General features: G+C 39.6%; 1 protein-coding gene across 2 annotated transcripts in view; it reads right to left on the bottom strand.

The window, feature by feature from the left end:
- The window catches only part of COL28A1 (collagen type XXVIII alpha 1 chain), a 117,295-nt gene extending 96,735 nt beyond the window's left edge, over positions 1-20,560 (bottom strand). The window contains exons 1-10 of one of the 2 annotated variants that reach the window (XM_043541156.1): positions 20,464-20,560; positions 19,081-19,243; positions 18,007-18,566; positions 15,614-15,634; positions 14,645-14,701; positions 12,582-12,635; positions 11,990-12,031; positions 11,153-11,179; positions 6,851-6,895; positions 1,701-1,745 (exon numbers count right to left, since the gene is read on the bottom strand). In XM_043541156.1, coding sequence (XP_043397091.1) covers positions 1,701-1,745; positions 6,851-6,895; positions 11,153-11,179; positions 11,990-12,031; positions 12,582-12,635; positions 14,645-14,701; positions 15,614-15,634; positions 18,007-18,566; positions 19,081-19,207 — 978 coding nt within the window. In that variant the 5' untranslated portion in view covers positions 19,208-19,243; positions 20,464-20,560. Of the gene's footprint in view, positions 1-1,700; positions 1,746-6,850; positions 6,896-11,152; positions 11,180-11,989; positions 12,032-12,581; positions 12,636-14,644; positions 14,702-15,613; positions 15,635-18,006; positions 18,567-19,080; positions 19,244-20,330 lie in introns of both variants that reach the window. The other variant, XM_007063101.4, reaches the window with a different exon arrangement.
- Positions 20,561-20,948: the final 388 nt, after the last annotated feature.

Raw genomic sequence — 20,948 nt, 5'->3', positions numbered from 1 at the left:
TTTCCAGCAATTTTTTGCATCAGAAGTCTTCCAAACAAACTGAATGTACACCATAATATACTATAATATGAATATAATATAATATAATTAATATAATGTACTATAAATTAACAATTCCAACATTAGTTTTGAAACAAGGGTATCACAGAACTAAAAACTACACTGACTACTGTACATTGAAAAGAAAAAAATATTCAGTTCATTATGACTTCACCTAAAAATAACAGGGTTGTTTTCCTACTAAATTGTTCCTAAGTTATTTTTTACCAGAATTCAGAAATGGCTCAATTTGTAACAGTTAGCAGCTGGGTATTTTACAAAGGATGCATAACTGAACACACATTGCATGGAGAGTTTAGTTTCTGTAGGCAAATGGTGACTATTTGATTTGTCTCATTTTATGATAGGTCTAAATCTCTCTGATTCGTGGTGTTTCAATCTAGAAATAGTTGGGCTGGGTGCAGAAGTGGAGTGGCTCTATGCACTTACCACAGTACCAGCATATGGAGCCACTAGGGAGACACAAACAACTTCCTGAGGTCCCCGCCATACTAAGCAAATATCTCCAGATCCCTGTCCTCACTCTTTCTCTGTAGAGGGACTGTGGAAGTTGCAGGGGAAGAGAGAGAGAGGGAGCTTGGAATGGGGGATTGGCAGCCATGAAGGGATTGTCCATCATCCCTTTTCAAGCAACAAGAAGCATCTTCTTATCAATGGGATGGGACCTTATTCTGACTCATCACTCTTGCTACTGAAACTCTCATATTAGTGTTTAGGATCTATCAAACCTGTATGCTGCCTGCACTGCTATATAGGTCAGAAACCTCTTACAGATAGAACTGGAGTGGCTAGAGACACACCATAGGCACTGTCAGTGCCAAATCCTGAGCCTAAAGTGGTTCGACTTTGTGTGAAATGCCAAAATCTCACAGAGATCTGGCCTTCCTCCAGTTGCTCATTACATTCAAAGCAGCACTGCTTGCTCTTTGGCCATGTCACCTGGATGGACAAAAATACGCCAGCGCACCATGCTCTCAGACTCTCCATCAGCGTGCAAAAGCGTGCATGCCTTGACCCTACATGGCGTCACCTGTGGGGCTGCCCCAGAGATTCGTGGATTTGTAGGACTGAGCCAGATCCAGGAACTTTACTCTACAATGTCTAGTATGATGCCATCAACTGTGGTCACTGGCTGACGCAATGGGTCCTCAGTAGACTATGCACATTTGATGACGATATTGGCATTTGAGATGCTCAACCAATTCCATCTCTCCAGCTATGATTCATCTGGGCAGTACTCTGCCCATCTTGCTAGGATATCAGGGAGGCTGTCATATATGGTCGTTGAGGGGTGAAGCCTTAGACTCTAGCTATGGAATCTGGCAGTTACATAGGTGCTATGTGGTCAGCCTAACAGGAGAAACAACTCCCACACTATGTGGAAAACTCTGCAGTTGAGGAGTCCAACTGAGCCACACAGCTCTGGCTAGACTGTGTGCGAGATACATAGCAGGGGCCAGGATTTGGTCGTAAAAATTTTTCTGAAATTCATAGAGTTGCCATGATTTACTTTACTTCTCAAAATGTGCAACTTTGCAGAGTTTAGCAATAAAATGGATTGTGTGATAAATACAGAACAAGATTACAGACAACAGCATAAGTAGCACTCTATCTTATTTAATAACTTTCAGCTCACTCACCTGTGGTCCTCGTGGTCCTTTTGGTCCAAGAGGGCCTTCTAATCCCTGTGTGGTGGGAAGGTAGCAATGTACACTTTATCAACCAACTGCATTTAGAACCACATCTTGCTAAAGCACAGTATTGGAAATGTAGCCCAAATTGTTTTGTTCTTTATAATATACAAAAAGACCAGATTTGTTTATACCATGTCTCTACTCATGAATTTCCTCTGGATTTCATTCCCACTCCACTGTGGCTATGTCTACACTTGAAATGCTACAGCAGCACAGCTGCACCACTGCAGCTGCACTGCTGTAGTGCTTCAGTGTAGACACTTCAGAGACAGGAGAGCTGCTCCTGTCGCTGTAGTTAATCCATCTCCCCAAAAGGCGATAAAATTCTTCAATCAACCTCACGCTGCCTACAACAGGGATTAGGTCGGTATAGCTGTTTCCTCAGGGGTATGAATTTGTTGTTTTGTTTTTAGTAATTCTCTGTTTTTCCTTTGAATTGTCTTTTGATGTTTGATCAAACACCTTTATTATAAAAGATATACAAGGTGGCTTAGGGTATGTCTACAGTGCAATGTAAGCCCATAGTTGAACTCAGGCTCAAGCCTAACCCTCCTTCCATCTACACACAAATCACCCTAACTCAGGGTTCAGACCAAGGACCCAGGATTCAAGTTCTATTGGTTTGCAGTGTAGATGCAGCTTGAATGGAGAAGCGCTCTCGAAGTCTGCCAATAGTATCCCACAATCCCACAAGATAACTTTTTGTGTCCTCTGGACAGTCAAATCTTCCTACACTGCCCATGAACAAAGGGCTAGAGTGGCCACATTTTGGGAGAGAGATAAGAAGTCTGGGGTATGGGTGGTTGGACTCAGACCCACATAATGCAGTGTAGATGCTGGAGCCCCAGGGTTCAACAATTCCTAACCTGGGGTTACAAATGCATGTAGATGCTTAAGGCCTAGGTTAATGAGCCCAGGGTCTGTTAACTCAAGTTCTACTAATCTTGGGTTTATTTTGCAGTGCAGACATACCCTCAGAAATCAATCCCTGTTGCCAGATAAGAGTTAGTTGGTTGCTTAACTGGTTGTCATCTGATACATGTCCTGAATCTCAATTTCTATTGATATATCTGATGGAAAATCTTTAACAATCCCAACAGTGATCATATTCTCTCTGTGATACAGAGATTGAGTCTGATCTCACTTGAATAAGTTTTACACTGCCGTAACTTCAATTGACTTTAACCTTGTTACTTCAAACTATGCAACAGAAGCAGACTTACAGTTTTCAATAATCATAAAAACCTTTATCTTCAAAAGTAAAAGTGAATTTATCTTATTAGCTCACATATTTATGCTCCATAAAAAAGCATTTACTAGTTACAGCTACTGTCCAGTTCTAGTGTAGTTCATAAATCTGTCTTTCTGCTGTACTAGTTTTTCACTAGTTACCAGAATGCACACTTACAGTGTTTAACTCCCATCAATTACAATTTGCTTCCCAAGTAAAAAGAATTTTAGGCCAATCCAGATGTTCCCCTCTTTTTTTCCTCCTCATCCTCTCTTCATTCTTTTATATTTCTACATATACAGAAGTCAGTGGATCTGACTGTCCTTTCCACAGCATGTGTTGTTTTGATCTTGTAATTGTCCTGATGAATAAAGCAGTGACATCTAAAGCATTACATTCCATCAGCTATTTCCTCATCTTGAAATACAGTAATAAGATTTGTCTCAAAGAAAGACCCCCCAGATCATGTGAAATAGCAGAGGTTCAGAAATCTCTTTAAGGACAAATGAATCAGAAGAGAATGACATCGAAGAAACAGAGGAGTTGCACATCTCACATGAAAAAAGAATACGAGTTTGGGCAACATGCAAAGTAGTAGGAGGCTACGTGAAATGTATATTAAGATAAAAGGAAGTTGTTCAGAAACTGGCAAACAACATGGACAAAGCAGCCCAGGAGATCAGACATAAAAACCATATGCCAAGACTACAGAAAGCTAAGCAGAGTGTTCCTCTGTTATTTAATTAACAGTGATGAAAAAAACATTTGACATCTGTAAAGGATCTGTAAAGAAATTATAATAGATTAAGCACTTTAAGAAGTTACTGAACAGACCAGAGTTATAGACACCCACAGAATTACCAACTCAATGCACATTTGAAAAAATAGATGAAGATCTGCCAACCACCTCTCAAGAATTAAAAAAAAAAATCTGTGCCTGTGGAAAATCATCAGAAATTGAACACACATAAGAGAGTCAAGAGCACAACTCCAATAATCAGAAGCAAATTTAGAAGCTGCAGTGATTGACATTGCAGTATAATAGGCAGTATTGTTGGCTGTCCAGGAGGAGGGTTTATTTTTCTTTCTTTTAATTTAATTAATTACACTGACTTCAGCAGTGCATCTGATGTTTCCCACTGCCTGAAAGTTGGGTTTCCCTAAATGCAAATTAGACTAGAATATAGACAATGGCTCAAAATGCAGAAAACTTGTCTTGATTTGAAATCGGAACTGTTTCTAACCATTTATCCATATTCTCAGTGTAGGTTTGATTCTACACACACTTACCACCATGATTTGTTTCATTCTACTGGTTGCTTTGCCATATCTTCATATAATTTTGCAAATGTGCATCAAATCATTGTGGCTACTCATGGTAGCAAGCACTATACCCAGTGGTTAATCCCTGCAGGATCAGGCCCTCACATGCCTGGATACATATAATGTCTTGAACTTTTGAATCTACAATACTTAAAAGTATGTCCTAGCTGCCAACGGAAATGTTTCACAAACATCTGCTTTGTTAACTTACATCAAATGACTGCTTTATAGGCACTAAGAAACTTTCCAGTTTTGCCTCTGATAAGGTATACATATTACAGAGACTAATACCGAAGAAAAATTGTAAATATTTTGGTAATATGATGTCATTACAAAGCTAATTGATACCTCTTAAAAGTGACCACTATTCCTTTTATGTCAATTGATTTTAAATTGCTTATATAAAAGTCTAATCCATTTCAACCTAATCATAATGCATGTTTATATAGAAAGGGCTAAGCTGTATTGTCTTTCCCATGGGTCTGATTCAAAATCAATAAAGTTAACAGGATGATTGCTATTGTCTTCAGTGGGGTTTGGCTCAGACCCTAAATCCATCTGTAATTCCCTTTACAGTATATATTCAAAAATAGGGACAGAATATATACAGTGTGTGTATGTGTATAATTCGGGGCTGTGCATAAATTAGGTAAAGTATGGCAGGGGTCCTTAATTTTGCATGTTTGTTTCAGTGTTACAAAGTGTTACAAGGGATAGGTGAGTCTTGAAAATCACCAAAAAATGTGTAATGGAATTTATGGACAGCACCTTATAGATAGGGCTGGTAGCAGTTTCTATTATGGTTGCTGAACACTAGAAATTATAATTTTCAGTTCCTTATAATTTTGCCAGACTCTAACTGTTTGGGCTGAATTTTTTCATGCTGGATATCTGCCTCAAGCAGTTCAGCTCTCTCTGAGAATGAGGCTAGGGGAAAATATATTACTTTGCCCATGTCAAAAAGCTCTGGTAACCTTTTCTTTGAAAAGTTTTAGCACTCCCATTGTTTGGAGCAGGGATATAACATTTGCAAGGGGGGGAGGGATTTGTATCAGAGATGTGTCTTTTCTCACCCCAAGGAAAATCCAGTCATCATTTGGCCAAATTGTAAACCGTTGAAAAATTGTGGTTCGCACATGCTTAGTGAAGACTTCTTTGATTTTGGCAGCTAAAATCTCTGAAGATTTTGTCCACACTGGGTATGATCTAGCCCAGGGCTGAGCAGGACTTTCCCAGCAACTGCAACTTAGGGCCGTTGTAGCCTGTGCCAGGGCTGGCACTGGAATTGAAACCAGAGAGACTCTCTCCCTGTGCTGCTTGCTGGGCTCAGGCAGCATGGAGGAAGAGCTGCTTACTTTGAATTCAGAGGGGACAAAAGACAACTTATGGAAGTGTGGTCGGAGGTAGACTGGGACAAGAAATGTGGGGGTGGGATTGGGACTGGAGGCTGGGAGCAAGTTGGCGATTGGGATGGAGGGCAGACTGGACTGGGAAGGAAGTGGTAGGGGTCATGCATTGGAAGCCTGTGGGGAGACTGAAATCGAATATAAGATGGGGGTAGGACACTTGAACTGGGAACCATGGGGCAGCAGGAATGGAGGTGGAGAGAGAACTGTGAGAACAAGGAGCCAGGAGGTGGGGGGAGAACTGGGACTTTCCAGGCAGAGAGACTGGGCCTAGGAGCTGGAATGGGATGGGCAGTGAGACTGTACAAGGGAAGGAAGATTGGGACTGGGAACTAGTGTGACTAGAGAATGTGTGTGAAGGGAAGAGGGACAGAGAAATCAGACAAGGAGCCAGGAGTGGGGAACAGAACTGTGTGGACAAAAAGGCTGGGACTGGGATGAAAAATCTGAGCAGTGGAGACTGGGACACACTAGGTGAGGAGACTGGGAGTAAGAGGAGGAGCTGGGGTGAGGCATAGATGGGACTCTGACAGGGACAAGTTGGAGGAATAGGGTAGAAAGGGTCAAGCTTATGGGGAACAGCCAGCAGGGTCCAGAGCCTGGAATGGAACCCAAGATTCCTGAGTCTCACCATTCCTCTGCCAACAGCAAATATCTTCAAAACCCACAGGCAAACTGTCTCATCCCTCTCGAGTGCTGGTCCACATAGCGGATGACAACCTACTACCACCTTCACTTTACCTTACTCCATTAGGTCAAGTGGCAGAGGTTTGTGAGGTGGATCTAAGGGTTCAAGCCCTGCTGGAAACCCATGTGGGTTCCAAAATGATGCCACATGATGGAATTTCTGGGGTTTTAGTTTGCTTTTAGAAAAACTAAGAAATTACACACAAAAATACTGTTTTAAAATAACATTATTAAGGCTTCAAAGTCAAGCTGTCAAAAGTTAGGAAATTCCAGATTTAAGGGTGCCCATGCCACCCCAATTCAGCCGTCCCGTGAGTATATGCATAATGATACATTCTTTAATCACATGATCCCCACCTGCCTCATTAAGTGCACAGGTTGATGGTACTTATATATGTGCTCCACAATTAACACCATAGACAACATTTTAATTAAAAAGTTGTACTTACTCTGTCCCCTTTTAACCCTGGTGTCCCACATTCTCCTCTTTCACCCTATACAAATTTTAAAATTTTATAATTGAACAAGATTTTTTGATTAAATAAAATGCATTATATGAGTTTTGGTATTTTCTGAAGACATGTAAGCACTGTAATTATATCAAGTTCTGCAGACGGTCAGTTCTACTCAGCATATCTAAATTTCTCTTCCTAAGACTATACATAACATAACAAGTCAAGATATACCACATCTACCACTTCCCCCCTATCCATAAGTCTTGTTACCCTGTCAAAGGAAGCTATTAGGTTTGGTTTTGTCATGATTTTTTCTTGACAAATCCATGCTGACTTGTCAACATAAGAGATAGGGGTGCATCTCAGAGTCCATGGGTAAGATTTCCCAATGACAACAGACCTGCTCCCTTAAACACCCCACTGACTCCTCGACCCGTAACTGCACAGGAGCAAGGACCCACTGAAACCCAGAAAGAAGATGACACAGATGGTAGAAAATAAGGGACAGATGTGATAACCTTTTACTCCTGTGGACAACAGCGGCACTCATTTTAAGACTGCCCCTACATGGAGTGTAAGTTCAGGCAGGTCTGGACTGGCAAGAATAGGGCCTACAGGAAAAGTCCAGAGAAACTCACAATCCCAGTGGAAGTAGAAGGCCAACAGACTCTGGGGTGTGACCAGACATTTATCTGAGAACAGGTAGCCGAGGTGACAGGGAAACCCAAGAAGGGAAAAATCCCTATTAAATGTATCCATGGCAATGTTCTATTGGGTATCCCACTAAGGCAATAAGATTTTTGATGGGCTCCAAGACCAGATGAAGGTATGAGTCTCTGCAGACCTAAACTACCCCGTAATATTAGGCTGAGACTGGTCATATTTCCCTGAGCTCTTGTAGAAGCTTCCTTTAGCCCAGGAACTCAAGGAAGATACCTCAGAAGAGGTATTAGGCATCCTGTTCCCCTTTAAGAACCCTGACCTTCTTACCTGCCGACCCAAGGAAAGAAAATCTTGGAATGAAAAATTGGTAGCGGAGAGAGAGTGGAGGGAGGAGGCAGAGGTGGTCCCTTTCATGGCCATAATAGGGACCACAGATGCCAGAGCTGATACCACTGACGATGATGACCGCAGAGAAGGACCATCCAGGAGACAAAATATACCACCGATGCTGCAAATGGATCCAGAGAAGTTAACTGGATTCTCGGAGTTTCAAGTGGAGCAAAGGAACGATGAGACCTTGAGCTGAGCCTTCAAACAGGTATCCAGGGTGGACGACAAAGAGGTAAACCCCCTAAAGGCCAGCAGTATCCACACTTTGCCCTCAAGGAGGACTTATTATACCATGTAAACCAAGACAAGTAGACACAAGATACGGATGCAACTGTTAGTACCTCAGATACATCACCGTGAGTTGCTGCACCTGAAACATGCAACCCCATGTGCAGAGCATCTTGGGAAAGACAAAACGCAGTCTAGGATCCTGGCCCGATACTTGTGGCCAGTAGTCTTCAAGGAAGTTGAGAATTTCTGGACCTCCTATTCTGAATGTCAGCTGACAGCCCCCAAGGGAATCCCGAGAGCCCCACTAGTATCTCTCCGCTTGGTGGAGACCACCTTTGAAAGAGTGGGAAACGACCTTATAGGTCCCCTAGAAAAGAGCACCTCAGGGCATCAGCACATACTTGTCATCGTGGACTATTCCACCAGGTACCCATAGGCCATACCACTATGTTCTACAGATGCTAAGACTATCACCAAGGAGCTGCTGAAGATCTTCACATGGCTCGGGTTTCCCAAAGAGGTCCTGACAGGCCAGAGGACAAATTTCATGTCCCAGCTGATGAAGAAAGTATGGAAACTCTTAAAAGACAAGGCCCTGTGGATATCCATGTACCACCCTCATATAGATGGCCTAACAGATAGGTTCAGCCAGACACTTAAGAGGGTGCTCAAGAAGTTCATTGCCCAGGACCCCAGGCACTAGCAACTATTTGTAGCCTTACTTTTTACCATCAGAGAGGTGCCCCAAGCTTCCACAGAGTTTTCACCCCGCAAACTGATATATGGACAACAACTGAGGGGCATATATTCAACCTGGTATGGAAAACCTGAGAAAGACAAACACTGAGAGCTGAAAATGTCAGAGATTGGAGGCTATATGGGTGTATGCTAGAAAAACCTGAAGGAAGCACAGGAACAACACAAAGTATAACAAAGTGGCATGGATGCATATCTTTCAACTGGGCGACCGAGTCCTATTGCTTCTTCCAAGCTCAGAATCACAGCAAATGGCCTAGTGGCAAGACCCTCATGAGGTGATAAAGAAAGTGGAAACTGTGGAATACTTGATCAGACAAGCAGGAAAAAAAAGGAACAACAAATCTACCACGTAAATGTATTGAAGCCCTGGAAAGGCAGGGAAAATGTTTTTATCACACCAAACCCTGAAAACTGAAACTAGGACCCCAAGGTAAAGACTGCCTAAAAGAAGGTTCGGTGATCCTCGGGGAAAAAATTAAATGATAAGCAAAGGGAGAAGGCACTCCAGCTGCTGGCCGCTTTCCCATGGGTATTCTCAGCCCTACCCGGGAAGACGTTCTGAACACAACACCATATTAATACAGAACCTGGTAAGGTAATACAAGAAGGGCTCTGACCGATCCCCAACAAGTTGAGGGACGCCACTGAGAAAGAGATCAGGACCATGCTGGAAATCAGGGTGATAGAAGAGTTCCAGAGTAACTGAAGCAATCCTATTCTGCTTGTGCCAAAGCCCGATAGCTCACTACATTTCTGCATAGATTTCAGGAAGGTGAACACAATTTCTAAATTTGATGGCTATCCCATGCCCTGAGTGGATGCTCTTAGACCAACTGGGAGAAGCCCAATATATCACTGCTTTAGATTTGACAGAGGGGTACTGGCAGATCCCTTTAACACCAGAGTGTCTGTAGAAAACAGCCTTTTCTACACTGCTAGGTCTATTCCATTTTAAGACCATGCCCTTCAGGTTACACAGAGCAATGTCCACCTTTCAACATTTGATGGACCAATTGCTCCAACAACACAGCCAATATGTGGTGGCATACTTGGATGACATAGCTATCTACAGCAACGGTTGGGACTCCCATTTGGACAAGGTAGCCACTGTCCTCTGATCACTGAGAGAAGCCAGATTAACAGCAAACCCTACTAGATGTGCTATAAGGAAGGAAGAAGCCTGGGACATAGAGTCAGTGGAGGACACATCTGCCCCTTGGTGGACAAGGTTCATGTCTTATAGGCATACAAGACCCCCATGACCAAAAAGCAGAGATAGGGCTAGGGCAGTCCTTTCTCAATATGTCAATGGAGAAGAATGCCCGGTAGTATATATCAGCTGGAAACTCTTCCCCTGGGAGAAAGCGTACTCAGTGATAGAAAAAGAGTGCTTGGTTGCCAAATAGGCAATAGCGGGCCTATGGTACTACCTCCTAGGAAGCAGATTCACGCTAGTTACGGACCATATGCGTCTGTGCTGCCAACATGTGATGAAGCAGACAAACCCAAGGATCATGAGGTGGTACCTGTCACTACAGCCTTATGCCTTTTGGATACAACACCGGGTGGGAAGGTTGCGCTGTAATGCTGATTTTCCATTCAGGGAAGGCGCATATTTCAGCCAAGGCAGGGCCTCAGCCTTGCAGGGGAGGACCTGTAATAGGGTCTACAAACCCCATACTGAGCAGAGGCAGAAGGGGGAAAGGAGTCTCTCCTACCTACAGGCAAGCAGCCTGACCACATCGCCACGCAGCTGCCACAACTGCCAATCATGGAGGCAGGCACCTACAGCTGCAACCAATGGGGAAACCAGGCCTGCTATAAAAGGAGACAGCTCAGAGAAGTAAGGGAGGCAGAAATGCCTGGGACAGTGAAGAGGTAACACCAGGCTGCCTTCAGAAACACAGCCAAAAGGGACTGAAGCAGACCACTTGGCCTAATGAAAGGCCAGGAGACAAGAACTGTCCTAACCCGGGGCTAACCAAAGAAAGCCAGTCAGAGGGCAGCAGAGATCGAAAGATCCTCCGAAAGATCACATCAAGGACCAGTGATGGCCCCAATCCTCCAAACACACACATGATTAACTTTACTGACATGAATAGTCCTACTGATTTCAGTGGAACTGCTCATGGTAGTAACATTTATATGTGCATATGTGTTTGTAGGGACTTAAGACAGAACCTTCTGCTGAGACTCCCCTGTGAATTTTCATCAAGTGACTATCTGGCCTTAGCCTCTCCAAAAAGATCTTACCTTTTCTCCCTTGTTGCCAGGATCCCCCTATTTAAAAAAAAATAGATTAAGAAAATAAAGTGAAGATACAGCACATACTTAGATTACGAACAAGAAAAATGTAGATAATATTGTCAAGTATAATGAAGTTTAAATATAGTTGTAAGAAAATCCATTTAAGTTGTCATCTTCTGTAGACTTCAAGAAATGGTGCTGTCCCCCTCCATACACTCCCTTCCCCCCATAACAGTAGATAGACAAATATGTCTTTTACCAGAAAAAATTTCTACTGCATTCCTAGCAAATATAATCTCTACCCTAGACTGATTTTCAAATTAGATTGAATTATTGCATTACTGTCAAGTTTATTGACTGTGAATCTTCAAGAGTTCAAACTAAGGGAATACCGGATGAGGGACCTATTCATGGCAACTATACAGACGAGATCTTTATTATGCGAACTTCAATTCTCCCTTGCAGATGAGTATAATGCTGGTCAATGCAATACACTGTCACTTCAAAAGTTCCTGTTATCACAAGGGCCACATCTTAGGAAAGGAAATAAGCAAATGCCTAGCTTAAACAGGTGCTTAAGGAAAGTGCTTTCCTGAATACAGATGCTTTTCTGAAGCAGGAGCTAGTTCAGATATGTATTATAAATGATAATATGAAACATCTGCATAAAAATTTGAAATTTAGGACCAGATTCTCAGCTAGTGTAAATCAACATAACTCTCTTCAAGTCACTGGAGCTATGCCAGTTTATACCAGGTAACGATCTGGCCCTAGCTTTCTAAATTAGGATACAGTATTCTCAAGAATAGATCTTAATAAGGAAATTCTAATTCATCTACATACCTCTTCACCTTTTTCTCCACTTTCTCCTTTTTGAGACTCACCCTGTCAAGAACAATGGAACCCAATCAATATATGCAGTACTGTTTTACCAAACATTACCAAATTAGAACCAAGATATACTGACTGAAAATCAACACCAATTTTAACTTAAAGGGCTCCAACTTCTCTTCTACAATAAAGCATATACAGTGCAAAACTTTGACAACACAGAAATCTAAAGCACAGTTATTAGATGCCTGGGATCTTAGGCCCCAATCCTGCAAACTGTTCCTAATAAACAGCCCAGAGGCCACATAGAGCCTCATTGACTTTAATACAGCTCCACAAAGGTGCAGGGGTCTGCCTGCAGAGAAGAGCTTGAAGAACTGGCATCTTAATTTGTTCAGTCTGATAAGGATTTAGATTCAAATACTACCCTTTTATGCAGCTCTGATAGATTTCAACAGGATCCTTTGAGGGCAGAATTCCATGCTTGAAGATTGATTTATGGCATATTGTACTATACCTTTTCTCTGCTTTCCTCATTTGCATAGTTTGAATAAAACTAGAAGAAATTGGCATTAATTTTAAAGAGAAAACTCTGTCAATTTACCTTGTCTCCTTTTGGTCCTTGCTCACCTTTATCCCCTCTACTACCAAGTCCTCCCTTAAATAAAACAGGAAAATATTATGAACATCCTAATGATATGTTTCTGGTTTCTTTAAAACTGTACCAGGAAGGAAGGCAACAATGGCAATGGCAAAGGTTTAGGCAAAAGTTCTACAGTGAAGCACAGAGAGAAAGAGAAGGAGCTTGGACAGGCATAAGACTGTTTTCATTAGTCTGATAAAGTTCCTTGCTCAGTATTAGAAAACATGACTCTAGCAGGGATTCTTTACCCATGCCCAGTGTAAATATGTTTTCCATCTTCAACATTAGCAAAATAGAATCCTAGTAAACCTCATGAACTAAGGTGCAACAGAAAACATAACACACTTCCTCGCTGCTTTTGGAGACATTCCAGTCATTTTTGACTAGTATTGTCACATAAAGAATAGGAATTGATTTAGCCCATATAGTTGTCTCTGCTCTGTTTTAAAGAACAGATTAATGCCAACATTCTGCAGCTCTAAGGCCAAGAATTCTTCCCAACGCCTTCCTGGTCCATGAGACCAAGTGTGATGTGGTTTGTGCAAAGGGCTGGGCTGGAAAAGGAAGCAGAGGTCCTGGGATTCTCGTTACTTACCGTATTGTGATCTAATAATTTTGGACAAAATAACTTAAATGTCTTAGACATTAAATTCTGATTAGAGACTACTAAAAAGTGGAGGAAGCCTCATTTCTGGACTTGTGTTACCCAGCAGTAGTATGGGATGGTAGGCCTGCCACCATATTCTGGTTTCACCAGGCGCTGGCCAGTTAGTCCAGTGGATGAGGTGTGGAGTAGACTATGAGATTGTCTAGGTAAAGAAATAAGTTAAAGCAGTGCTAACCAGCACTTTTCACAAGTTGGACATGAAAACCCTAGTGTCCTAGACAACATTCTTTCTCATTCATTATAAACAAACAGGTTTTAACGTTTCAGGCTGTGAAACAGATATTGCTAGACATCTACTGTCTGTTTTGTTAGCCTAAACAGTCACTGCATTCCCAATGTCCAACTAATTAGTTTAGAAAGTACTTTCTGGTCAGCTTAGAAACTAAAATCAAATTCTATTAACTAGAATTGCTCCAGGTCTAGATTTGATTCTATAAGCTAGAATTGCTCGAACTCTAGATTTGCTTCTGTTCCATAAAGTACATAAAATGCATGATTAAAAGCTACATAAATATTGTATTTGGAAAACTGAACTGGTTCTCAGTCATACAGAATACCTTGACAAACCCAAGCATCATCTTTTTGTAGGCTGAATATATCTTTAAGTGCCTCATCATCCGACTGACACGGCATCTTGCTAAGATCAGCCAGAAGAGCTATAATATTATGCTGTGACTTTACAGCCGATCACTCAGCATACAACATTAAGATTTTCCAAGTCACTCAGACACCAACTGATCTGTTAGCCATGGAGAAGCCAGCTGCTACAGAAAGATGGAATAAGAGACAGAGATCTTTGCCTGAGCAGCAACGCTCATCTCTGACTTTGGATTCAAATTGCCTCAAAGCCTGACCTGCTCAGATTCAGACTTTTGGCTTGTACCCATTTCTATGCTGAATCTTTGCGATGTCCTTCTAAGTCGGAGGAGATAGGCTGTGGGCGTATATAGCACAGAGGCCCTAACAGCCTTCCATCACAACTAGGGTTTCTTGATTTGTGCTTCAAAATCAGGTACCAATTTATCCAAGCTAGTTTATTAAACCATAATTAGGGTTTCTTACTTCTAATTTCTGCTTAGTATATGGGTTCATGTTTTTTTTAAAAAACATCACTAAGAAGATTCTCTGTTTGGAGGTTTCAGGTCTTCATTAGGGTATATAGAATCCATAATTTCAGAAACCATAGAAACAAAATTAAACGTTTACATTACAGCATACGGAAGGCTGAGATCTTGCTTTCATACATACTGTAACCATTTTAAAAGACTGTTCTGGCAAACATCCATAATGTTCAGCCTTGACCTCTGATTAGAATTCGTATTTCTGAAGCTTCCTAACAAAAAATATATATACTTACAGAAGGGCCGGGTGGTCCCTGGTCTCCTTTTTGACACTCACAGGACTTCCGCTCACACTAAAAGGTTAATACAATATTTTAGAAAAAGATTCAGATTTAGAATTTCAAATTTTAGAAGCACTTTTAAACCAGTATTTTTGGCTAGGACATGAGCTAGCTGAAGCAAAACAGTCAAGTAGTCAGAAAATAAATGATCTTATAAAATGTGCCTTCCTGTAACAAACCATACACCATTTCTACATTGCACAATCTCCATTAAAATAATCCCTTAAATCTGTTCCATCTCAGTCTTTGTTTTGCACATACTGTATTACAAATATTTTGAAAAATGTTTTTCTTAATAGCCAAATCTGTTATACAATATCAACACTTCAGGTAGTGGATACATAGCATGTAATGTTACCCACTAGTTTTGGACATGAATCTCAATTTTGAGTCAAGTAGACTGCCACATTTTAATGAGACAGGCAAGTAACTTATACCTGGAGTAGCCCCAATATCCTTTTAAAGGGAAAGTTTCTTAAGTTGTAAAACTGAATATCGCCCACTAATGAGCAGTGTTTGGGGATTTATGGTGAGAAGGGCTGGAAGGAATGGATGAGAGTTAATATAAAAGTCACCATATTTCTATACAAATAATAGGGCCAGATTTTGTCACCCTTATTTACATTGGATAGGACCTTACTCCTCAAGCAGTCCCATCCATCCCAATGATTCTGCTTAAGGAGTATTACTCAGTGTAAGTAAAGGTAGAAGAATCTGGCCCAACAATTAATATCAATAACCATCTGATTTCTGACACTTTGGTTTTTAAGAAAATTCTTCTTCTGTTCTGTGAAGAGATAAAAACATAGCACTACTACATTTGTATTCAGATATCAGTAGTGAAGGAAATGGCACAGCCTTGATGTGCTGATTAAAACATGTTACACTGATATGCTGATAGTACTCAAATCTTGTAACACTTACCCGCTTGTTAAATAAGGCAACCTGGGAAGGAAAAAGAAGAAAAATATATTCTCTTGTAAAATATACCAGTTTATTAATTTAACCAAGATGTTTCCTATAAAATATACTGTTTCCAAATACCATTCCAAGAATGGTAAATTAAGTGAATGGTTTCAACCTTTAAGTGTGCAGTTCTTACACCTGTGAACCCTTAGTAGGCCTACTCATGCCATATTCACTGAGAGACATGTAGCATCATGGAAACATATCCTGACACTTTCTTAAATTCCAAAAGCAGATGAATTACCAGTGTTTTCCTGTGTAGCTTCTCTTAGGATATGTCTGACATTGCAGCTGAGAGCACGCTTGACAGCACAGATACACAGGCATACGCTAGCTCTGCACAAGCTAGTGTACTATGCCAGCCCCCAAAACCATGTTTTCTAGGGGACCATCAAAGATCTCATATTTCTTTGCTTACATTTCTTAAATCACAATGACTCTGATCCTAGCCACCCTTTAGAGGTAGTTACTCATATCCAGCAGGAGGAGAATAGGTCCCACAGAATGGGTGGAAGAGGGTTGGAACGTTCAGCTGCATATACTGGTGCCTAGGAATATGTACTGAAACAATGTGTATAATGTAGCACCAGTCAGGAAGATACCACCAATGGGCCACCAATGCTAGTATGTAACATCTAGTCAGAATCTTTACCTTGGAAAAGTAGGAAAGATAAGAAGGACGAAGAGTCAAAATGTGAATAGTTAAACCTGACATCTTGGCTCATTGCACAATGTATGAAGAGATCATAAAAATGCATCAGTTAATAAAGAGAGCTACTCCAGATTTATACCAGTGTAACTCGGAGAAGAATTTGGCCTATTACATATTGATTAAAATATACAATATAGTGGATTTGATTTTAAAATGTTTGTTCTATAAATATGTATTCCTTTTTAGAGGCAATGGACATCTATCTAACACATAGCAAGACATAAATTAGTAAAACTCTTACAGTTGTCTTTTACCAATTGCCATCAGTGCCTGAGAAGTCTCTAGATGTTTCCTTAATTGCATAGCTTATCCATGTGCTTTTACACATATGTGATACCTAGTCACTATATCTGGTTTTAAAACTTTTCAAACTAGTTTTAACATGCTTTTAGAGTGACTTAGTGAAATGTAAACATTAAGAAAACCCTTACAATATTTCTTCTCGTGTAATTACTGAAAAGCTAATTTAATTCTAAACATGTTTTCACCTTATCTTAGCTTATTATGTACAGCCTCTTATCCTACAAGAAAATACTTTCAGTAGCCTTGAAAAGAAGTGCCACAATAGCCTATCCAAACTCTTTGACTATTCCACAGAGCTCACAAGTCAGTGCCACTGATTCCAGCCCCTACCAACTTCATAGCTGTGCTGGTATTTACTGTCAGCTATGAAAACAGTTCTTGACATACTGCTTACTGTATGTGTGCACGACATTGGATTTTTTAGTGTGTTTTCTAAATGAGAACAGTAGGAGACTTACACTTATTTTAAGTTGTGATCCAGTGCCCACTGAAGTCAGTAAAAATCTTCCATTGTCTTCAATGGGCAATGGATCAGGCCCTTAGCATGTGCTTGTGAATAATCTCATTCACTTCAATGGAATTACACACAATACATAAAATTATGTATGTATATAAGTCTTTGCAGCATCAGGGTCTTAGTCTCCATACTTTTTTGTGTGTGACTTTGTATAATTAGATCAAAATCAAAATGTTGATTAACCTGATGTCAAAATTACCAGTAACTTAACATAAAAATTACAGGACTGGGGCCTTAGAGTGCAAGCATTTTGGAATACAAGGCTATTTGGGCAGCACAGATAGATCTGCAAGGATGGTGTAAGATTTTGGTGATCTAAGTACAGCACAATTCCTTGAAAACTAGGAGGCACACTGTAATTATGAGTAACTATCCCCGAAATTATACTGAGGGATGGCACAAAATTCTGCCTTGCCCAAAATGTAGTTTGACCGAAGGCTGGGCCTGTGAATTGAACTGGATTCATGCTGCCTCAGATCTTTTTCGCAGCTGAACCACTCCACCTATTCCTGCAGCATTACTTGACCTTAAATATTCAAAAGTCATCATGAGACAGGCCCTAAAAAATCATCAGATTGTTTTAAAAGTCATTCAATTAAAAAAAATTGGCGTTTTTATTTGCTGCTTGGTTTTTGAACTTTTCAGGTACGCTCATGTAATGTCTTCAATCTTTTCTCTGCAACCAGGAGGGCTAGAAACTTAAGAAAGAAAATAAGACTGTACCTTATTTTCAGATTAATATGCGTCTATATCATCATCAACAACAAAATCTGCCACTAATAAAAGGGAAGAGAAATGTAAACATTCACAGTTACTTACCAATTGCTCTTTTATTTTCACTGAGAGATTAGGATCATTTAGGATTAGAACAGGTTCACTAGGAGAATTCCCAGATATCAAATGTAGGTTTGATTTATTGGCCTTTTTACTAGACAGTCCAATGGTAATGAATGATATTCCAAGATCTCTGGCTGCTGCAGCTATCCCCTGGACATCAGGACTCTTTGGATGGTCAATACCATCAGTCATCAACAAAGCCACTTTTACACTTCCCTTACGACCTTCATTTTTAAACAGTTGAGTGACATTGGAAATTGCATAATAGGAGTAGGTGCCATGCCCAATATAGTTCATATTCATGACTTCCTGCTTAAAGTTATTCAGGTCTTTCCAGGCTACAAAGGGATGATCAATTTTGACCGTACTGCTGAACTGCATGATTGCCAGTTTGACATCATACTTCCGGAATTTAACTGGTTTCATTAGGAAAACTTTGTCACTTAAGTTGTAAACAAAATCTTTCTGCTCACTGAACAATGCATTTTTTGCACTTTCAGAACTGTCCAAGATAAAGACCATGTCAATGAAGCACACACAATCTGTAATGGAACAAGAAAGTTACAATAATAATTCTATTTTAAGGGTATATACCTGCTTCCAAGGTTTTACGTTAAGGAAGCCACTGCAACGTTCCCAAATCTCCCCCATCATTTTTTTTTCTTTTAGGAGGTAGGGACAAATTCTGCCCTATAGTACTTCATTAGCCCAATAGTTCAGGTTTAGGTCACACTTACATCACAGATTATTTTTGTCATATTAATATTACATTAAAATATAAATTTTCTGACAGCAAATTCAATATGAAAAACAGTTGTTCAATTTCTCATAATGTATATAATTCAGAAGTGATATATGTTTAGATGAAAACAATAGATCACATTACAATACAATGTAGATGTGAAATGTGCTGCTATATATTCCAGGACTCATTAGCAAAACAAACCAAAAAAAAAAAAAAAAAATAACCCCACACATTTCCTTGGAAATTATCCTGGAAAACTTCTAGGAAACATTTTATACAGCCTACTGCAATTTCTAAGAAAAAGGTTTTACCCTGAAAATCATCTTTTCTTGCAAGAGGATTTGGCTTTTGTCCCTTCTTTCTGTTTTGTCCATAGGCTACATGATCTGTTGTGACCGCCAAAAATAAAAGGCAAAAGGCAAAATGTTTTTTCCACATAGTTACTGTGATCCAAAATCAGATGATTTACTACTCCTATTAATAGAAAACAAAATATCTATTAATGCTTCAATAATAAAATTGATAGACACATATTGTATATGTAGAACAAAATTTTGTATTAAGCATCTTTCAGTTTCTAGGTACAGTATCTCAGAAAGATTTACCAAAGAAGAAGTTAAAACAAAATAATTCTGTGCCCAAGTAGGTAAACACAGCAGCCACTGCAGCGTCAGCTATAGCTCACACATCTTTGGGCATTATATTCTGTTTTACTGAGAAAAAACATGTGGGATAGGACAAACAAAATGTTCCCTACTCTTTGTAAAAATATTCACTGCTATCTTTAACTTTCATTTGGACATCCAACTGAGATGGGTAGTAGGGACCTCAGTTAATATATAATTATCATCCCATTTAAATGATAATAACAGAAACATTACAGAAAACATTGATTATGTGTTTGCTTCTGCAGATCCACAAGTCCACTTGCTTAACAATACACAGGAACTTCTTTTTCATGTCTTTAAATTGCACTTTTACACACAGATATATTAAAAAGATGTTAAAAGTCCACTATATAATTCTCTTTTTTTTTTATAAAGGCAATAGTTTACTAGTGAAATTCTACAACTTAATATTTGATCACTTCTTTCTAAAAGGATGGATATAAAGCTGTTTATAAAAATACCATTATGGGATCGTATCTATGATATATGATGGTAAACTGAATATATCATTAAAAAATTTCCTTCAGTCAGTGTAACTAATTTCCATAGTGCACTGATAGCTATTAAACCTGAATTACAAAAAATGTCTACAATTTAGAGCAATTCATGTTAAACATCATTAACACTAAAGATTACTTGCTAGTACATAATTGTATAATAAAAGTCCTAGTTAAATATTGTTTTTAACTCCATTCAGTACCTACACATTTAAAATCGTTAATGTACTCTTCTGAGAAGATAAAAGGGAAAATGCACAAAACAAAACGATAACAGAATGACTAGAATTATAATAAGCAAATAAGCTTCACAATCAGTTTTACACAGTTTCTGTTCAGGTCTCAGATGATTTTATTTTAATGTGATAAAAGTGTTCTAAACTGTTTATGACTTACCTTATAAATCATGCAAACAGCAAGTCGGGTATTAAAAAAACTGTACATAAATGTGACTGAAAAATACATTTCTGTTTAATAAAATAAGGCAATTTGTAAATAAATAGTCTGTCCGGTTGTAAGTAAGGGTTACCTTGCATCTGGATCTTTCATGATCCTTTATGCATGTTTTGTTTGTCAAAACTGAATCCAGAGTGGCCAGGCATTCAGCCAGCATTACAGATCTGAGTGGGAGTTTAAAGGGACACAGCCCTATGAACATGTTAATGCCTTACAAGTTATTTGAAGAACAGTTTGAGTGTTTTTTGTTTTCCATAATTGAAGTTTTATATAGAAATACTAATGATCAATTACATGTAATAATAATGGTCAGTTATCTGTATCTGTATCTGTATGTCTTTTTCTGCTATGTCTCTTCCCCTCCTCTTTGCTGATGTATGGAAAAGCACCTGTTGTAAGTACCAGGTAGAATAGAGCCCCAAAACAATAAAATTTTATGTTCCATAATATCTTGCATGAAAATTGTATCCAATATTAAGTTACAGAGAAAAAATAGACAATTCTAGTATTAACTAAAAAACAACCGAAGAAGAGAGATATTACAGATGCATAGCTTTT

Source organism: Chelonia mydas, chromosome 2, assembly GCF_015237465.2.
Source record: "Chelonia mydas isolate rCheMyd1 chromosome 2, rCheMyd1.pri.v2, whole genome shotgun sequence".
Taxonomy (NCBI): Eukaryota; Metazoa; Chordata; order Testudines; family Cheloniidae; genus Chelonia; species Chelonia mydas.
The sequence above is the reverse complement of the archived record's forward strand: the minus strand, read 5'-3'. Positions and strand labels throughout refer to the sequence as shown.